At 38.2% G+C, this 17345-nt stretch overlaps 1 protein-coding gene and 1 long non-coding RNA gene across 19 annotated transcripts in view; one reads left to right on the plus strand and one right to left on the minus strand.

Moving 5' to 3' along the window:
* Positions 1–616: 616 nt before the first annotated feature.
* LOC148127769 (uncharacterized) lies at positions 617–3864 on the minus strand. The gene is made up of 4 exons (XR_015739771.1): positions 3719–3864; positions 2489–2575; positions 1535–1629; positions 617–669 (listed from the first exon to the last, which is right to left on the minus strand). It is a non-coding gene; the product is annotated as an uncharacterized LOC148127769 (long non-coding RNA).
* Positions 2827–17345, plus strand: part of SYNCRIP (synaptotagmin binding cytoplasmic RNA interacting protein) — an 18356-nt gene continuing 3837 nt past the window's right edge. For 6 of the 18 annotated variants that reach the window (XM_026726762.2, XM_026726763.2, XM_026726764.2 and 3 more), the window contains exons 1-10: positions 2827–3024; positions 4452–4611; positions 5254–5372; positions 5504–5611; positions 7119–7232; positions 7323–7499; positions 10125–10260; positions 11236–11441; positions 13783–13932; positions 14793–14914. In XM_026726762.2, the coding sequence (XP_026582547.1) occupies positions 4464–4611; positions 5254–5372; positions 5504–5611; positions 7119–7232; positions 7323–7499; positions 10125–10260; positions 11236–11441; positions 13783–13932; positions 14793–14914 (1280 nt within the window). In that variant the 5' untranslated portion in view covers positions 2827–3024; positions 4452–4463. Of the gene's footprint in view, positions 3025–3468; positions 3647–3891; positions 4080–4451; positions 4612–5253; positions 5373–5503; positions 5612–7118; positions 7233–7322; positions 7500–10124; positions 10261–11235; positions 11442–13782; positions 13933–14792; positions 14915–17345 lie in introns of those variants that run through there. The other 12 variants (XM_087914613.1, XM_087914621.1, XM_087914625.1 and 9 more) reach the window with 7 other exon arrangements.

Below are 17345 nucleotides of genomic sequence, written 5' to 3' on the forward strand. Positions count from 1 at the left end.
ATATTTCCTGTCTAAAAGCAATATAAACATTGCAGCTAAAAGAGAACTGAGCCTCTAAGCAAGTTTGGTTGTGCATTATCTACTGGATATAGCAAATGCCTCTGGAATTGGTATTTGGATCCATAAAGCTTTATTGAATTAGCTTTGTTAAATGAACTGCAAGATAGAATACTGTATCTACAAAGACTGAATCATGAGTAGCAGTACTTTTAGATTCTGAAGATGACTGTCCTGTAAAGAGTGACGGTTGCATTTAAAAGTGGAGGCAGGCAATTTGACCCCATGAAATACTTCATAGGTGTCATAATTTCCTGTAAGGGAAAATGTCAGGGCAGCACTGGCACATCACGCATCTCCAGTGCAGACAATACTATGAAAGCTTTTAGAGTTGTCCACAACTGCCCATAGTCCTTGACACATACCTATACTACAAAGGGCTTTGTGGGTAAGCAGAGGTTGCACAAGGTTCCAGACTGTCCAAAGCAAATACCTGAATCCCATCTGGTGGAGATACGTGTTTATCAGACTTGAGGACTGCCTAGCCAGCATAATACAGTTCTCTGATGTACAACAGTAATGACTACAGCTGTCCCTGAATGACATGAATACACTCCCTTACCTTCAGTGCTGAAGAAGTTGCTCCAGACTTCAACTTCACTTGATATTTTACTGGTTTGCCAGTTCAGTTATCAGAGCAATGAAAAATACAATAGGGGCTTTTTCAGTTCCAGAAACACTTGAACATAATTTGCAACTTTCCATAACTTGTAATTTTCACAAATCTGGTAAAACCGTTTATACTTCTGAATTCCTTAAAGTGGAAGTGGGATCAATTAAAATGTCTACTTGACCCTCACATGAACACCCACTTCAGCTTTGTAATATTGGGGGTAATTGCTGGAAGACTGGAACAAAACACCAGCAATTTTAAAGCACGATTATAGTACTTCTATTTAAGATTATATGTTTCCAGCTAATGGCAGCAGAAAGCCAGCAATTTTCAGCAGGATTGCAAGGAGAAAGGAAGAATAAATACGTATTTCTCTAGTAGTTGCTATACGTTCTCCATTACCAGAACTCCACAATCTTGCCTGGAAAGGCCAAACTAACATTTTGATCAACTGGCCAGAAGATTAAGCATCCTAAAGAAGTCTCCAGCTTTGTACTTAAAAGTCAAACTTTGTATTTAAAATCTGTATGGCAGATTTTAGAATGAAATCCAGTTGGTATTATGTTATTGGCTCCTGTTTAAATGATGGATAAGCTATGTACTGTTGGAATCCTTAAACAAAATCTTTGCCTCAATATGCACAAACTTCCCCAATTAATGCTTTCCTAATTTTTCCTAATATTTGGCCTCTACTCTTTAAGCTATAAATTTTAAGTATCTTAATTGTATTGGACCTATAATTTTAGATAACAAACCCCATGACCTGTTGGGCCAACCTTTAAGACGGTGGTTAATCTTTTTGCATTTATTTTCACTAAAACATCAGAATGAAAGTTACAAAGAAGAGGAAGCAGTTGCAGTTACCTTCACAACTGCACCTGGTTTAAAGAGGTACAGAAGACCAGCAAACAAAGTGCATGGACTCAGTTACAGTGGTGATGAGAGCATCTTTGGAAGACCTGAAAGACCAGAGTAAGGTTACCCTATATAGAGAAAATTCTATATGGTTACAAGAAGTGGAAAACAACTTGAGGGTACATAATCAAATGTTCATAAGCAGCTGCCCTTTTTAACAGTAATTTGCAGAAGTTTGTGTTCACTGTGCTTCATTACTGCTGTGTTGAAATGCTTGGCTGATTCATAATAATGTGAATCACAGGTAGTCCTCAATTATTTAGTGACTGTTCAAAGTTACAACAGCACAGAAAAAGTGACTTATGACCGCTTTTCACACTTATGGCGGTTGCAGTGTCCCAAGGTCATGTGATCAGCTTTTTCAACCTGACAAGCAAAGTCAGTGGGGAATCCAGATTCATTTAACAACCATGTTACTAACTTAAATGCAATGATTCACTTAACTAGCAAAAAAAGTCAAACAGGGCAAACTCATTTAACCAATCCCAAAGGTGCTTTTTCAAGAGGCAACTGGACTTTTTAGGTTTTATTTGAAGACATTTCATTTCTCATCCAAGAAGCTCCTTGAGCTCATTTAACCAATGTTTCACTTAGCAACAAATTTTGGGCTCAATTGTGGTTGTAAATTGAGGACTACCTGTACTTGAATTGGGATTATAACCTGGTGCCACGAAGGCGGCTGCAATGATCTGAATGCATTCTAAATGATGTGATGTTTCCTTAACTGCTGTGTTGAATTTTTACAATATTTATATGCCACCTATTGTGATTAGGATTTTTATTCACGACCTCAGCAATACAACAAAGCCATTCAGAAATTCATCACCCCTTCCACACCCCCATCCCGGCAAATGAGCCTGTTACAGAAGCAGCTTCAGAAAAAAAAATACCATTCATTCGCACCAGGGAGTGCTCGGTATCTCGGTGCGGGTGTGTGATGGTGGGGAAATCCCGTAACGTTCCCAAACCCTCCAAGTCTCCACCGGGCGCCTGTCAGAAGAGAAAAAAAAAAAAGGACGAACTTCCCACGTAACGTGCTACGCGAGGAATGCATGCAGTCGTGCGCATGCGCTCTCTGGTTGGTCACCGCCTGCTTCCGAGCTCAGCTCCCCAGCAGCAGGCGGGGCGATAACCCTTGTGGAGCGGCTCGGGAGACCCCGGCGTTGGGGCTGCGCCAGCGCGCGCGCCGGCAAGCACCGCCTCCTCCTCCTCCTCCTCGCCTCTCCCCTCCCTGCCTGAGCGGAGTGGAAGGGGGCTGGGGTTGGCTGGTGCCAGCAGCGGCGTGAGCGCTCGAGCGGCCGCCATTTTACGCAGGCTCCTGCACATTCTCCGGACACGCTGAGGGAGCGGAGAAGGGGCAGCTCCTTCACTGCGCCCCCACCACCCCCTCCGGAGCTCTTTCGCTCACCATTCATCACCCCCGCCGCTCGCCCACACAGGTCAGCCGCCGGCGGGGATTGTCAAGCGGAGGGGAGGGAGGGAGTCGGGCATGAAAAAAGGAGAGCCCCCCCCAAATAAAACTCCCGGGAGGAGGAGGAGGGTGCGGGCTGAAACCACCCGTGAGGGAAAGGGTCCCCCGGGGGTAGCCGGCCCTTCGCCCCCCAAAAATAAAAAAAAATTGAAGCGGGGCTTAAAACAAAGAAGGACGGTTTGAGCCAGCGGCCTGTCCAAGTGCAGCGAGTGCCGCCGCCTGCAAGGCATTCTTGACTGCCGGCGGCGGGCTACGCTAGGCCGAAGGCATGGCATGGGAGCGGGACTCCATCCGCGTGCTCGCCTGCCTCTGCCCGTCCTCGGAACAGGCTCCCAGCGCCTCATTGTCCGGGCGCCATTCATTGGCCACGAGGCGCCGGTGGGGTGGGGTGGGGAAAGGAAGGAGCAGGGCAGGGACTCCCGGCTATGTGGCGGTGGGGTTAAGGGAGGGGGGAGCTGTCGCCTGCCTCGGGTTCACCTAAAAACGGGTGGGCCCGGCGGAGAAGCTCGCTTGGGAAACAACTCTCCTTGCCCAGGAGTTGGTGGGAAGCGCATGGCGGGGCGGCGGCAGCAGCAGAGGAGCTGTGATTTGTATGCATTGTTCCGGGGTGGGAGGAGGGAAGAAGCCGGACAGATGTCGAGCGCTCATTTTCTTCTCCTTACCTTCTCTCGCTTTTCCCTTCCACCCACCCAACCCCCACCCACAATCCCGCGTGGCGAAATAGGGCTCAGGCTGTTGCAATTCTTCTCCCGGAGGGGAAAAAGGGGGGGGGGTGGAGAGGTGAGAGGGAAAGGCTGCTTTTCCGGGCGGAGGGAAGTCGGTCGCTGGAGGAAGTTGTAAGACATTTGAACGCGCCGAGCACGTGTTTCTCTCAGACTTATGGCGGCAGCCACCGCCGCCACCTCGATTGGGCGCGGATTAAGAGAGCGCTTTGTTCCTTTTGGCCTGACGGCTTAGGGCCTGTCAGAGAGGCGGGAAGGCGACACACTTTGAATGTAGTCGAGGAACGGGCCTCGTGGAGAGGTTAAGTACACAGGGCGGCTAAGGCGAAAGGAGCTAGTGGATGGCTATATAGCGGTGGTGTCTGCCCGTTTCTTCCCCACCTCCGTTTGCTGCTTGTTACTAGTTAGAAAAGCTTCTTCTGAGCTTTCCAGGGCGTGCTTCAGAGGGACGTGAGTCAGAGAGTTTGGCAGTGGTTTCAGGTTATTGCTTTGCGCTATTAGTTCTTTTCATTTGGATTTTTTTTAAAAAAAGTTAAGCTTCCTGATTTCGAAAAGCAGTAGGGAAAACGGGTTAAAACTCTGCAAGCATCTTGGAGGCAGCTGCATATATTGACACCCGAATTGTTTGGCTTGTAAGGTCTCTAGCTTAATTATGCTTATTGCGTTTGAACAGATATCTGGAAACATGGCTTCTGAACATGTTAATGGGAATGGTACTGAAGAGCCCATGGATACTTCTGCTGCAGTTGCCCATTCTGAGCATTTCCAGACATTGCTTGATGCTGGTTTACCACAGAAAGTTGCTGAAAAACTAGATGAAATTTACGTTGCAGGTAAGATGTAAAACTTGCAAATTCACTATTTTCTATTGGACTTTCCTTGCTTTCGGCTAAAATAGCAACTTTTTGTGGTTTCCAAACAAAAAAGTATGGGGACTGCAGTTTTCTTAATGTTTTGGGTGATCAATATTAACATGCAATGTTTCTATTAGTTTAGAGTAGCTTTTGACATTGAGTGAAGGGGTGGTGGTGAGGGCAAGCAGTTGGAATGTAAACCTTTAGGAATAGTTCATACTGGATTATGGTTGTGTGTCTTTGGAGGACTGTGTAGTGAAGTAGTAATTGCTTATGTCTCTTTTCTGATTCATTGCTTGGATTCCTGGGTGTAGTGGCTACAGTGTTTTCAGTTATGTCCTGAAGCATAGTTTTGAAGTGCAGTAGAATGGCTGAGAGTTTTTATCTAAATTACTTTTAGAAACAAAAAATATTGTCTAATTACTCAGATGCAATAAGTTTTTCCAGAATTTCTTGTGTTCCAAGTTCCAGTAGGAATAAAATAGAAATTAATGTTTTTGGCATTTTAGTATGTGAAAAATTTCTAACATCACAATTAATAACAAATAGTAATTAAGATGAATTTCTGAATATCATAATAGTTAAGTGAGACATCCTAGAATAAAATATTTCTTTTTCTAGGACTAGGTGCTCACAGTGATTTAGATGAAAGAGCTATTGAAGCTTTAAAGGAATTTAATGAAGAAGGTGCATTGGCAGTGCTTCAACAATTTAAAGACAGTGATCTCTCTCATGTTCAGGTAATGTACCAAGGAAGTATTTCTGTTTAATTTATTTCAGCATATATACAGAAACTGCTTGATCTTTGACAGATCCATTATGAAATTTAATTCACATTCTTTTTCAATCCATCCATATCATTTATTTTTAGAACAAAAGTGCCTTTTTATGTGGCGTCATGAAAACGTATAGACAACGAGAAAAACAAGGGGCCAAAGTGCCAGATACCGGCAAAGGACCAGATGAGGCAAAAATCAAGGTATGTTTGTAAGAAACCTTTTCTTAAGCCCATGTTGCTTTAATTATATGAATACAGTCACAGAGTGTTTTTTCCCCTGAAAATTGATGTCATTCAAAACTAATATTTCCTGCAGTGCTGATTATCAGCTCAGTTTTTATACTTGGGATACATTTTAGTAGCTGTCTCTTGTGCATATCACCACTTAATCTTCCATATAAATCCAGTTTCATACCTGTTAATGGAGGTGCCATTGATAATGTATTTCAGGAACCTAAAATAAGTTAATCGACACTAGGACAGTAGGACAACATCAGCATTTTATACTGATGTTTTTACACTTTACGATGGCGCTATCATTTGAAGGATTGATTTATATCTTGCTTTTGGAGGATATATGTGAATAACTGATATAAAGGACTTCATGAAGTTTTACACTGCTACTTCAATAGTGTAACCTGAGATTTGATGTATAAACCCGCAGTTGTAACTACTTTAACATAAGCTAATAGTACAAGTAGTTCAATACTAAGTTTTCAGTAGTTAATAAACAGGATGAGCCTCACTGATCTTGAATATCTCTAATATATCTCACAAATATTTCATCTGGTTCTAGCAGGAAAAATTACAAAAAATATTGTTATTGTCATGAATAAATCCAGAGTAATATTATAAATGAAATGACGAAATAATTTAACATAACATTTAAACATAATAGGGATCCATTCCTTTGACATTTTAATTTTTGTTTTATTATTTTGGTTCCATTTTCCTTCCTAATTACTGAATTACTAAGTTAATATACTGTTGAGTGAAATTGAAATGTATGTGCTTGCGGGGATGAAGTCTTTAATAGTGTCTAAGGGATGCATGCATCTCTCTATCATCTTATCTGTCTATCCCTTTGAAGGAAAATGAAAAGGGTGTTTCATAACAAGTTGCAGCAACTTCTCTTGCACTACCTATTGCTTCAGTTGTGCCAGAAATCCATGTTGTCTTAACTTCATTTCTCTAAAAGGAGGATTCTGCATCCTTCATCTTTTGATCCATAAATTAAATGTCCCAGAATCTAAAAGACACAGATTTTTCTAATTGAACAAGCATTTGAAATGCAACAAGCAATTGAAGGGTACTGTAAGATGATGCATATGGATGTCTAGCAGTCTTGTTCTGCAGAAAATGACATCTGCAAGAATTATTTCTTCAGATGTTATTACTGCTTCACAATCCAAGTTCTTCTCAGATGTTTTATAAGCAATTGGGGAACTTCGTGTAACAGATTTGACATTAGAAAGATGATAATTTTTTTCCTTTGGCATTGGTTCTAATCCAAGTGGTTTATGTTCTGATATTAGATTTGTTAGATAGACTCACTTAACATATCAGTTGCGTGACCCAATTAAAAAATTAGTTTTAAGGCAGACTTTTAACATAGGTTGGAGAATCTATAGAATAAATAACTATATTGATGGAGTATTTTATTAGTATTCATTAATTGATTGTACTTGGTTTATGACTCTCTTTGAAGGCTCTTTTGGAGAGAACGGGTTATACCCTTGATGTGACAACTGGACAGAGGAAGTATGGTGGTCCTCCACCAGAGTGTGTCTATTCAGGACAACAACCTTCTGTTGGCACTGAGGTAAGAGGTGCAACATATTGGAAGAACATAATATGTTTCTTTGTTTAAATCTCAGTTGTTGAAAAAAATGTGTTTGATTTGTTGTTACAGATATTTGTGGGTAAAATTCCAAGGGACTTATTTGAGGATGAACTTGTTCCATTATTTGAAAAAGCTGGACCTATTTGGGATCTCCGCTTAATGATGGATCCCCTGACAGGTCTAAACAGGGGATATGCTTTTGTCACTTTTTGTAACAAAGAGGCAGCTCAGGAAGCTGTTAAATTGGTAAGTTTTTCATATTTTCTGTGGTAATTTAAAATCAACTATTATGATTCCTAATTGTGTAAAATGTCTTAATCTTCTGCTTATGTTGTAATGTATAGAATGGAATTGATTTTTAAACCTAGTGGCTTTCAGAAATCTGTGTATTGTTACTGAACATATTAAAACTTAAGACTTCCTTTTATCATTTCTATTTGTAATACTCAGCATATGGTATTTTTAACATACAGCTATTTAAAGGCTAGGAATGACAGTTTATTTTTAAAGAGGGCAATATTTATCCCACTCTAGTTTTCAATAATACATGCATCTTACCAACTGTTAGTCCTGAGAAGTAGCTTTCTCAGAAACAAATTCAGTTGGGCTTATTTTAAGTGTTACATTTCTGTATAACTGGTATAGAAACTATGGGAATAAGTTAAAGTTGTGTATTATGTAAAACGGACTGGTATTTTTCTCTAGTGCTGTGACTGATCATTAGTAAATTTAAGCTCAGCCCCAATTTTCTAACAATATAGAAAATATTGGTAAACTTGTTACAGGTCCTACTAAGTGTAATCTTTTCTTCTTGCGTAACTTTAAATAGTGCTGCTGTTTTCTGTTCTTTGTACAGTTTCCTTACAATCCTATTAGTGTTTGAGTATAGTTAGGTGTGAAATAAGATTTATTCTCTATGGTAAAAAAAACATTGATTTTAGTGTTGCCATGGAATTTTCTGGGAAGTGATAGAACTCTATAGAAGCTTGGGTGCTACAGATTTGAATGGTTCTTGCTGCAATATTTGATGTTATATGGGAAACATGGAATTTGAGTATGGGAAAAAGATACTTCTGCTTTATTCAGGGGATTTGTTAGTTCCAACAGAAAAAAGTACTTTGATTAGAGAAAGATCAACAATTGCATTTACTGGAAACCCTTTATAAATGATGAGATTGTGATTAGAAAAGGTAACTTACAGAAAGAAGGAAATTGTGATGTAACTTTGAAGAGAAGGGGCAAATTATAAATATCTAAATTACTGTCAGAAAAATTGGGGGCCATTTTATAATCTCTTCTATTTTTCCTCTATTTACTGCTTTTTTTATTTTTTTATAATTTTTACTTTTAAAAACATTCAATCATATTAAAAAACAATAAAGTATCTAGTAAATTAGAGTGCAGTGGTTCACGTGGTTAGGAACTGGGTTGGAGGTTAGTCCACATTTTAGACCCTAATGCTACTGTGTGGCAGGACAAGGTCCGGCCATTTGCTCTAACTCCTTCCTTCACAGGGACATGAAAGGACCGAGCCCCTTTGGCATTCCCCCAGGCAATGGTGATATCACTGATTAATCAACTTGGAAGCACCTTAAACAATGCCTCCAACACTCCCCAGTTGAGGAATACTTGTATATTGTTCCTTGTGAATTATGTCCTCGTTAAAGAATCAGAAAGTAATATGGCAGTGACAACGAAAATGAATAGTTTGGGCCTAGGCTTAGTCATGCCACTGAACCTCTGGATTTTACATTGAAAAGTAAAAACTTTGAGCTTTCTGGTAAAAACAATCTTGCAGTTTTCTTGACATCAGTATGGAAGTGATTTGTTACTGTTGTCCCTTGGGATTTTTTCCTATGTGGGATTTTTCTAGTTGTTTTCCATCTAAGCAGAAACCAGGCCTTGCCTTGCTTTATTTAAAAACTAGTAAGACAATTCTACCTGAACTAAGCAAGAATTAATATTAATCACAATCACATTATGTGTCATTGGTTCAAGTGAGTTTATGAAGTCTGGCTCTAACCTTAGATTAATCCTCTTCTATTGACAGTAGAAATGAATTGTTTAGTTACTAAAGCTTAAAAAATATTAAGTATCCATCCATCCAAAGCAGATAACACATCTAATAGTTCTACCTCTTATTTTTCTTCACAACAGGAGCCTTGTCATGTAGGTTGGCTGAGAGAGATTGGCCCAAAGTTGTTCATCTGGCTTTCATGGCTAAGTGAGGCCTAGAACTCAGTTTTTGGTTTCTAGGCAAGAACTTAACTATACCAAACTGGCTCTTTTTCATTCATTCTTGTTAATTCACACTCAGAAGAATTTTAATTTAGGTGAAATGTAGCTTGAATAGGTTGGAACCCTGCTGCAACATAAGCTAATGTTTGGTCTGTTATTGCTAAGTGTCATATTTATTGGAAGTCATGGGCAGGTTAACTGTTCAGATCCCACTTGTTCCAGCAGATGTTTGGCCGCTATTAGATTGTATCAGATTTTTCATGTTCTGAGGTCAAGCTTGCCCTACATTTTTTCCATGTATTTGCTTATTAGAAATGAATTTTGGAAATTTTTTGTTTGACCTATATTAATTATAGATTGCACATATAGTTTGTAGCCTGGAGTTTATTCTGTGCTAGAGTTATTAGTCTTTACAGTTCCTTACAATTCTTTGTTGTTACTGTTCTTAGTACCTTCATTCTTAAATATAGCAAAGGGTCCACTGATGGCCTTTACAATTGAGAACAAATTTTCATGTAAGAAAAAGAGTTGGACAACATTCTAGAGACTTAAGCATATGAGCCAAACTCATCAACTATACTTGGTTGAAAGAGTAATCCAGTAAGAGTAATTTATTATATAACTTTCTTTTAGTATAACAATCATGAAATTCGTTCTGGGAAACACATTGGAGTATGTATCTCTGTGGCCAATAATAGGCTCTTTGTTGGATCTATCCCTAAGAGTAAAACTAAGGAGCAAATTGTAGAAGAATTTAGCAAAGTAACAGGTAAGTTGCTAACTTCTAATAATTTAATTGTTATTAATGTGATCTGTGATGAACTTTATCACCATCTTTCGGCTGATGTTGGATGATGATGACTTTTGTAAACTGAGATCATAAGGGATAGAGTTGAAAGAAAGATATGGGAATTGTTTAAGAAGCTGACGTTTGAGAGACCATTCCAGATCTATTTCAGCATTTGCATTGCATGCTCTGGCAATGGAGTTGGTTGGCTATTGGAACAGCCACCATTTTAGAGGGGACATTTTGTTCTTGTCATATAAGCTGTAAAGCATTTAGAACACGGGTGTCTAACCTTTTGGCTTGCCTGGGCCGCATTGAGTAAAGAAGAAATTTCTTGAACCGCATATAAAATATGTAACATAGTTAATGTAGATAAATCAGATATGTTAAAGATCTTATGGAACTGCATGTAGCCTATGGGCTGTGGTTTGGACATACCTGATATAGAAAATGAAAATTTCATGACATCACAGTAACTTGTTTTCAGTGGTCTTGTATACCAGCTTGGCATAGTGTGACAAATATTTATTGAACTGTTTTACTGGCCTCCATGTCCAAAACCCATGTAAGTGCTTTGTGCATCTTTTGTCCTTTGAAATAGGAGCTGATTCTCTTTGTTAAACAATAGTTTAGATGGGAATTTCAGTTTCTTCATAGTTTTGCATGTATTTTTTGCAGAGGGGAGCTTAATTATATGTATAAAAGATAAATATAGGTGCCAATACTGTGAACCACAACACTGGGCACATTACAAAACAAAAACATTTTAAAAGGCACAAGCACAAAAAACTCCTGTTATCTTAGAGCAATACCCTTACATATCTTCATATGGCAGCAAACATATGGGACAAATATAAAAGGGAAATGGTTAAAACTAATATTTTTTATTTTTAATAAATGTTATACTCTACTTATAACTAATGGTTCCGTTAAATGTATATAACGCTTCAATTTCAGAGGGTCTCACAGATGTAATATTGTATCACCAACCTGATGACAAAAAAAAGAACAGAGGCTTTTGTTTCCTTGAATATGAGGATCACAAAACAGCAGCTCAAGCCAGGCGTAGGTTAATGAGTGGAAAAGTGAAAGTTTGGGGTAATGTTGTTACAGTTGAATGGGCTGACCCCATAGAAGATCCAGATCCTGAAGTGATGGCAAAGGTAAACATTTATGGAAGCAGTGAAAATAGCATGCATTTGTTTCTGCTCTTTTGTGAACGTTGTGACTGTTCATGTATATCATAAGGACATAGATTCTGTTCTGTAAAATAGCATGTTTCACATTTACTGCCCTTGCTATGAATGGGATGTTTTACACAAAATAATTCATACACATATAATTGTTTTCATAGAAGTTTCCAGTAGCTATTGGTTACTCCTGTGACACTGTTTCATATTTTATTTTTGATATTTAACAGGTCAAAAACATTTTCAACCTCGGAATATGAAATATTCCCTAAGCCCTTTTCTTATTCAATCTCATAGTACCTTGATTAATAGATAAAACAGTGTTCACTAGATTTCTTTATTTTTCCTACAGGGGTTAAAGTGTGACCCTACCAAAAGGTGTAAGCACATTTTTTAATATGGGGGATCCCTTGTCAACCTTCCACCATTCCCGTTTTTGCTATGGCAGTGAAGTCTTTTTACAGCATAGTATTCAGTATTGTCACTTTATACATCTCATTATTTTCTTAAATTTCTGTTTTTTTGTTATATTCCCAATGTGATCTGGTTTTTTTTATTGCCTCCCTTGATTTTTCTGAGCAAACTTTACAGTGAACCAAAACTACAGGGATTCCTCACAGGTTCAAAGTCAACATTAGCAATAATGAGTTTTTCAGGAAACCTAGTTAATTTGCATGGAAATGATATAGTTGAATCCTGGGCTCGCCTTTTATTTGTCAAAAGGCTCTTCTTCATTATAGTGTTTGACTAAGTGGAAAGATCTGTTATCCTCCTGGATGTGTTATTTCCTTCTAAAACTTTGTACCACCTCCAATATTTTCTTCAAAAGTCCTTTGACTCTGTGGGATGACTTTTAGAAGGAGCAAATACTTCTTGCTCCTTATAGAGTCATGTTTACACCCAAATTGTTGAGACTAACAATGTTGATAGATTTGGGATACAAAAAGGAATTTTGTATTTTAAGAGTTCATTAGTTAGACATACCTTGAAATTTGCTTCAATCCTGAGTGGAGATAAGTTATTAGTGAACAAATGTTTTTTTGCTTGGGCATGCATCAGACTAGACTGGTGAGCTGAATAGTCATAACTGGCATAGATTCAGAGAGTGACTTAAACTTCTGTATGGTCTCAGTGGGAAACTATTTTGTTTAGCCTTAATATCCTCATTTATCTAAATGATAAATTCTACATCTATGGCTGGTGGGGCTTTTGTTAATTACTGATGTTAAGTTCCACTTTTATTTCAGGAACAAATACCTGATCAGTTTGGGACTTTCTGCTAAAGCAAATAATATATTCACATCTCTGTTGTAGCAGTTAAACCTTAGCTCCATAAATAAATTGATAATATAAAAATAATTTATTAAATATGTATGCTGCCCAACTCCTTTCTCTGGGTAGCTCATAACAAACTGGACAGAGAAAGGGGAAAAGTTAAAGGAATCCCTGTGGATTTTACCCTGCTAGTCATTGCTGACTATAGCAATAGGGGGCAGTGTTCATCTCCGTTTCAAGACCATTGAGTCCGAAGACATTTCTATATCAAGACGCCAGCATGACATCGCGGAGCACTGTTACCTTTCCAGCATAGTAATGCCTATTTATTTACATGGTTTCACACTGCTAGGTAGGCAGGAGCTGGAGCAAAGATAGGCACTCACCCCATTGTGTGGCGCCTGGGTCTCAAACCTGGGCTGCTGGCTTTCTAGCTAACAAGCCCAATGTCTTAACTCCCCCCCAAAAAAACAAGAAAAGGAGGAAAAATATTTCTCTTGTCAAGGGTCTAGGCAAAAAAAGCATTACTGAAAACTAATGTGACTTGGAGGAGAGGTGCTGCAACAGAGGGCCAGGTGTGAGTACCATTTGTTCAGCATTATCATAACTTTGAACAGAAAACTATGTGTACTGTAAACCCTCAGAGACCATCAGAAATCCTGCAAATAATTTGATCCATGCCATGTAGGGCTTTAAAGGTGATAGCAAGTAGCTTGAATTGAATGCACTGAAGCCAATATAGCTCACACAGTAATGGTGTTACACAGGAATATTGCAGTGTGCCCAGAACTACATAAATTACCACATTCTGGCCAGTTGAAGCTTCTGAACGCTCTTCAAGAATAGCCCTCATAGTGCATTGCCATAGTCCAGCTAAGAAAATTATTTGTTAATTAAGACACTTTTGGTTTGTGTCCAGTTATGACTTACCCAAATCACAATTTTTGAAGAAAAAAAAAGTAGATCTAATGCATATGCTTGTTTTATTGTTTGCAATAATATACTGGTCATGCTAAGCTAACACAATGCTTTGTTTTAGGTAAAAGTGTTATTTGTACGGAATCTTTCAAATTCAGTCACAGAAGAAATACTAGAAAAGGCTTTTAGTCAATTTGGAAAACTGGAGAGGGTGAAAAAGCTAAAAGATTATGCTTTTATTCATTTTGATGAGCGTGATGGTGCTGTAAAGGTATGTTTTATTTCCAGTTTCATTTATTTAGTAGATTTAGATTTAGTGAATTCAAAGTGGTATACATTTCCTGATTTTCCCACTGTAACTATGTAAGTAGGTTCAGCCTGAGAGGCGCGACTAGCCCATAGTTCCCCACCTACCTTTCATGTGTAAGGCAGAACTAGCATTTGTGGTCTCCTGATATCTAAGTCTTAACGTCTTAACTACTACATAAAATTAGCTCTCAGGTATTTATCACATTGCTACTCTGCTGCAATCATGAATAGACTTTTAGTGGCAATTTCTTCAGAAATCTGTCATAAACTTACAATTTTACAATTGCTACAATTTTATGTTGTCAGGTTTTGGGTTCTGTTTATTATTAAGAAATAAGGGTAGGTTTAATTATCCTCTAGATAGTGTGCCAATTTACAGCCATTAGTTCTCATTGTCCTCATGAAGAATTGTTGAGAATGAGCTAACAAGACCAACTGTTGCCAGGACAGTAAATAAGTAAACTCAAGTAAATTATGCTAAGTAAATCAGTTTGCTTCAGATTTTATGCTAATGTCAAATTCTGTTAAAAATATGATTTAAAGTGTGAAGTGGGTACTATGACTTTCGTTAGTACTCATTCCAAAATATACTGAAATTCTGCTCTTAAACTTCCTTCTTGGTTTTCATGGTTACAGAGAATATTTCTAACTCTTACACATTGAAAAATTAAAAATAGACTAATATGGCCTTTAGTGAGAGAGGCAATGATCTTGTGTATTCTACATAGTACTATTGGTATTTTTCCTACTGTACTTATAGTTGGTGTGCTGTATTTGTAAGACTGCTTTGTTAAGAATGATTACAAATTATATTCTTCATAGGCTATGGAAGGAATGAATGGCAAAGATTTAGAAGGAGAAAATATAGAAATTGTGTTTGCAAAGCCACCAGATCAGAAAAGGAAAGAACGGAAAGCACAGAGACAAGCTGCCAAAAATCAAATGTAAGTAATGAAAAGCATGATTTTAATGCATTTAACACTACCTTATATGTTGAATTCTTGTGGTAAAGCATAATGTACCTGTTAATGGTTATATTGTATTGTGACAGAAAAAAACTATGTATACTTGAATTCTATTATGATAGTTGTCAGTATATCACCTTTTTAATCCATGCTTTTCCTATGATATAAGTGCCGATCTTTTGATCTATTGATAGTAGAGAGAGAATAACTATGTTAACAGAGTAATACCTATTGATAAAACTAGAATTCCATTCTCTACGAGGATTATCTTAGTTAGATGTAATCAAGTGAAAATTCTTTCTCCTCCCCAAAAGAAATAATATAGAAATGGATGAGCAGTAATTGACATATTGGTCATGAGAAACTTTCTAAATCATAGTAAGTAATATTCCTCTTAAGTCAAACTTACACAAAATATTAAAGAACATTTCTCTTAGCTAGTTGAATAAAACCGAAAGAGTAGAGGAATGTTTATTCTGATCAGTGCATTTCTGGTTAGAAAGATCAGCTTTAGCTATGTGAAACTATTTGTGGGCAGCTTGTATTTTTTAAAATATAGGCTGCCATGCCTATATATATATATATATTTGTGATAGCGTAAGCTGCAACTCTGTCAAGGGATGTGGTTATTAGTCTTTCAGAGACAGTAGTAGATTGATATTTATTTGCCACACATCTCATAGCAAATGCCTCTGGGCAGTTTCCATTATTAAAACCACAGTATACTGCAAATGTACAGGTAATCCCCGTTTACCGAATGTCTAGTTAAGTGACTGTTCAAAAGTTATACCAGCACTGAAAAAGTAGATTCATGACTGGTTCTCAAACTTGCAGCCAATGCAGTTATTACATGATTGGGATTGGGATATTTTGCAGCCAGTATGCATTTATGAAGGTTACCGCATCCCACATAATCATAATTTGTGACCTGGTTGTCAATGGGTGAACCAGATTTACTTAACTACTTTGTGATTCAGCCAATTTCTGACAAAAAAATTCAATGGGGAAGCAGGCAGCAAGTCACAAGTCAAGGTCATGCGTAGTTGTAACTTGTAAATATGTTAGAACCATAAAGATAATAGCAAGCCAAAATGTATATAGGGCTTGTAAAATGAAAAATGTTCTGACTTTCATGGGTTATATCCCATGGAACTCAGTTTTGGAAGTGTTCGAATAATCTTAACATGAACTTATTTAGTGTATGAATCAGATTTGTATTTTTAATAATTAAAAAACACTTGGCCTGCCTTTTTCATCAGCTCTTCCCAGACTGCTTCCTACAAGCAAAATCAGTGGGGAAGCCAGATAGTCATGCAGTTATCAGTAAAGCCAAGCTCAGGTCCTCAGGTTTGGGGACACAGTTAAATTTTGAACATTTATGAAAGGCCAACAGGGTTAGGGCCATTATAATCTCTGAGGGAAGACTAGGGGCAACCACAGACTAGGGGCAATTGTGGAAAAGCCTTGTCTTTTAGTCTCTGCCAGCTTGACACTCTTTGTGGCTGAGATCTGCAGTATGCCTAACCTGTTAGATTGAATTGAATGGGAAGAGACTTGGAAAAAGATTATTGTAAGTTAAGGACTACCTGCATTTTAGCTTTTCTGACAGTCTATTTTGACAACCTGGCCTGGTGCTAGGAGGGGGTATATGGGTGGCAGGTGCACCTGCACACAGCTCCATTGGTGCAAGCAGTGGGCACTTGGCTCGTGTGCCCCATTCCTTAGAGTGGAGGGCGCTTCTTATGCTCATGCGTGAAACTGAATTTGCGCAAAAGGCACTACCACTCATGCAAATGGAGCTTTGTGCACACGTAGTTGCTCACCGCTCACACAAGTGGAGTTTCACATATTTGCACATTGGTCACACGGCAGGGTTTCAGATAGGCAGTGGGCTATGGCCCGGGGATTGGGGACTCCCTCTTCTAATGCTTGGCAGTCCTGGAATATTTGTTATTAACGAAGATTAGGAAAGTGCCTATTCTTGACATATTAGTAAAAAGAGGTATATGATTTTGTTAATATTAATCTGCACTTTTTAAAATGGTAAAATAGTTGAATTAGTAAAATTTATGAAAATTGCTTGGCATTAACAGCCTTTTGAATCAATCAATGTTGTAATAAATATTTTGGAATATAATAGTATAGCCAACTGTGCTCCAGATAGACCTCGTTTAGTGACCACAATTGGAATCTGAAACTTGGTCATTAATCAAAACAATCGCTAAATGAAACTGCAACTGCTTCTGAACTTTGAATTTATGACCTGTGAGGGCTATGTATGGAAGGATTGGTAATAAAGCTACGTTTTCCTCACTGTCACAACTGCAAATGATCACTACAAATGAAACAAGACAGTTCACTAAATGAAGACTACCAGTACTATTGTTTGAATAAAGTTTTTTTAAAGTAT

The sequence above is a fragment of the Pseudonaja textilis genome, chromosome 1 (assembly GCF_049901715.1).
Source record: "Pseudonaja textilis isolate UNSWEBS1 chromosome 1, rPseTex1.2, whole genome shotgun sequence".
NCBI classification, from domain to species: Eukaryota; Metazoa; Chordata; class Lepidosauria; order Squamata; family Elapidae; genus Pseudonaja; species Pseudonaja textilis.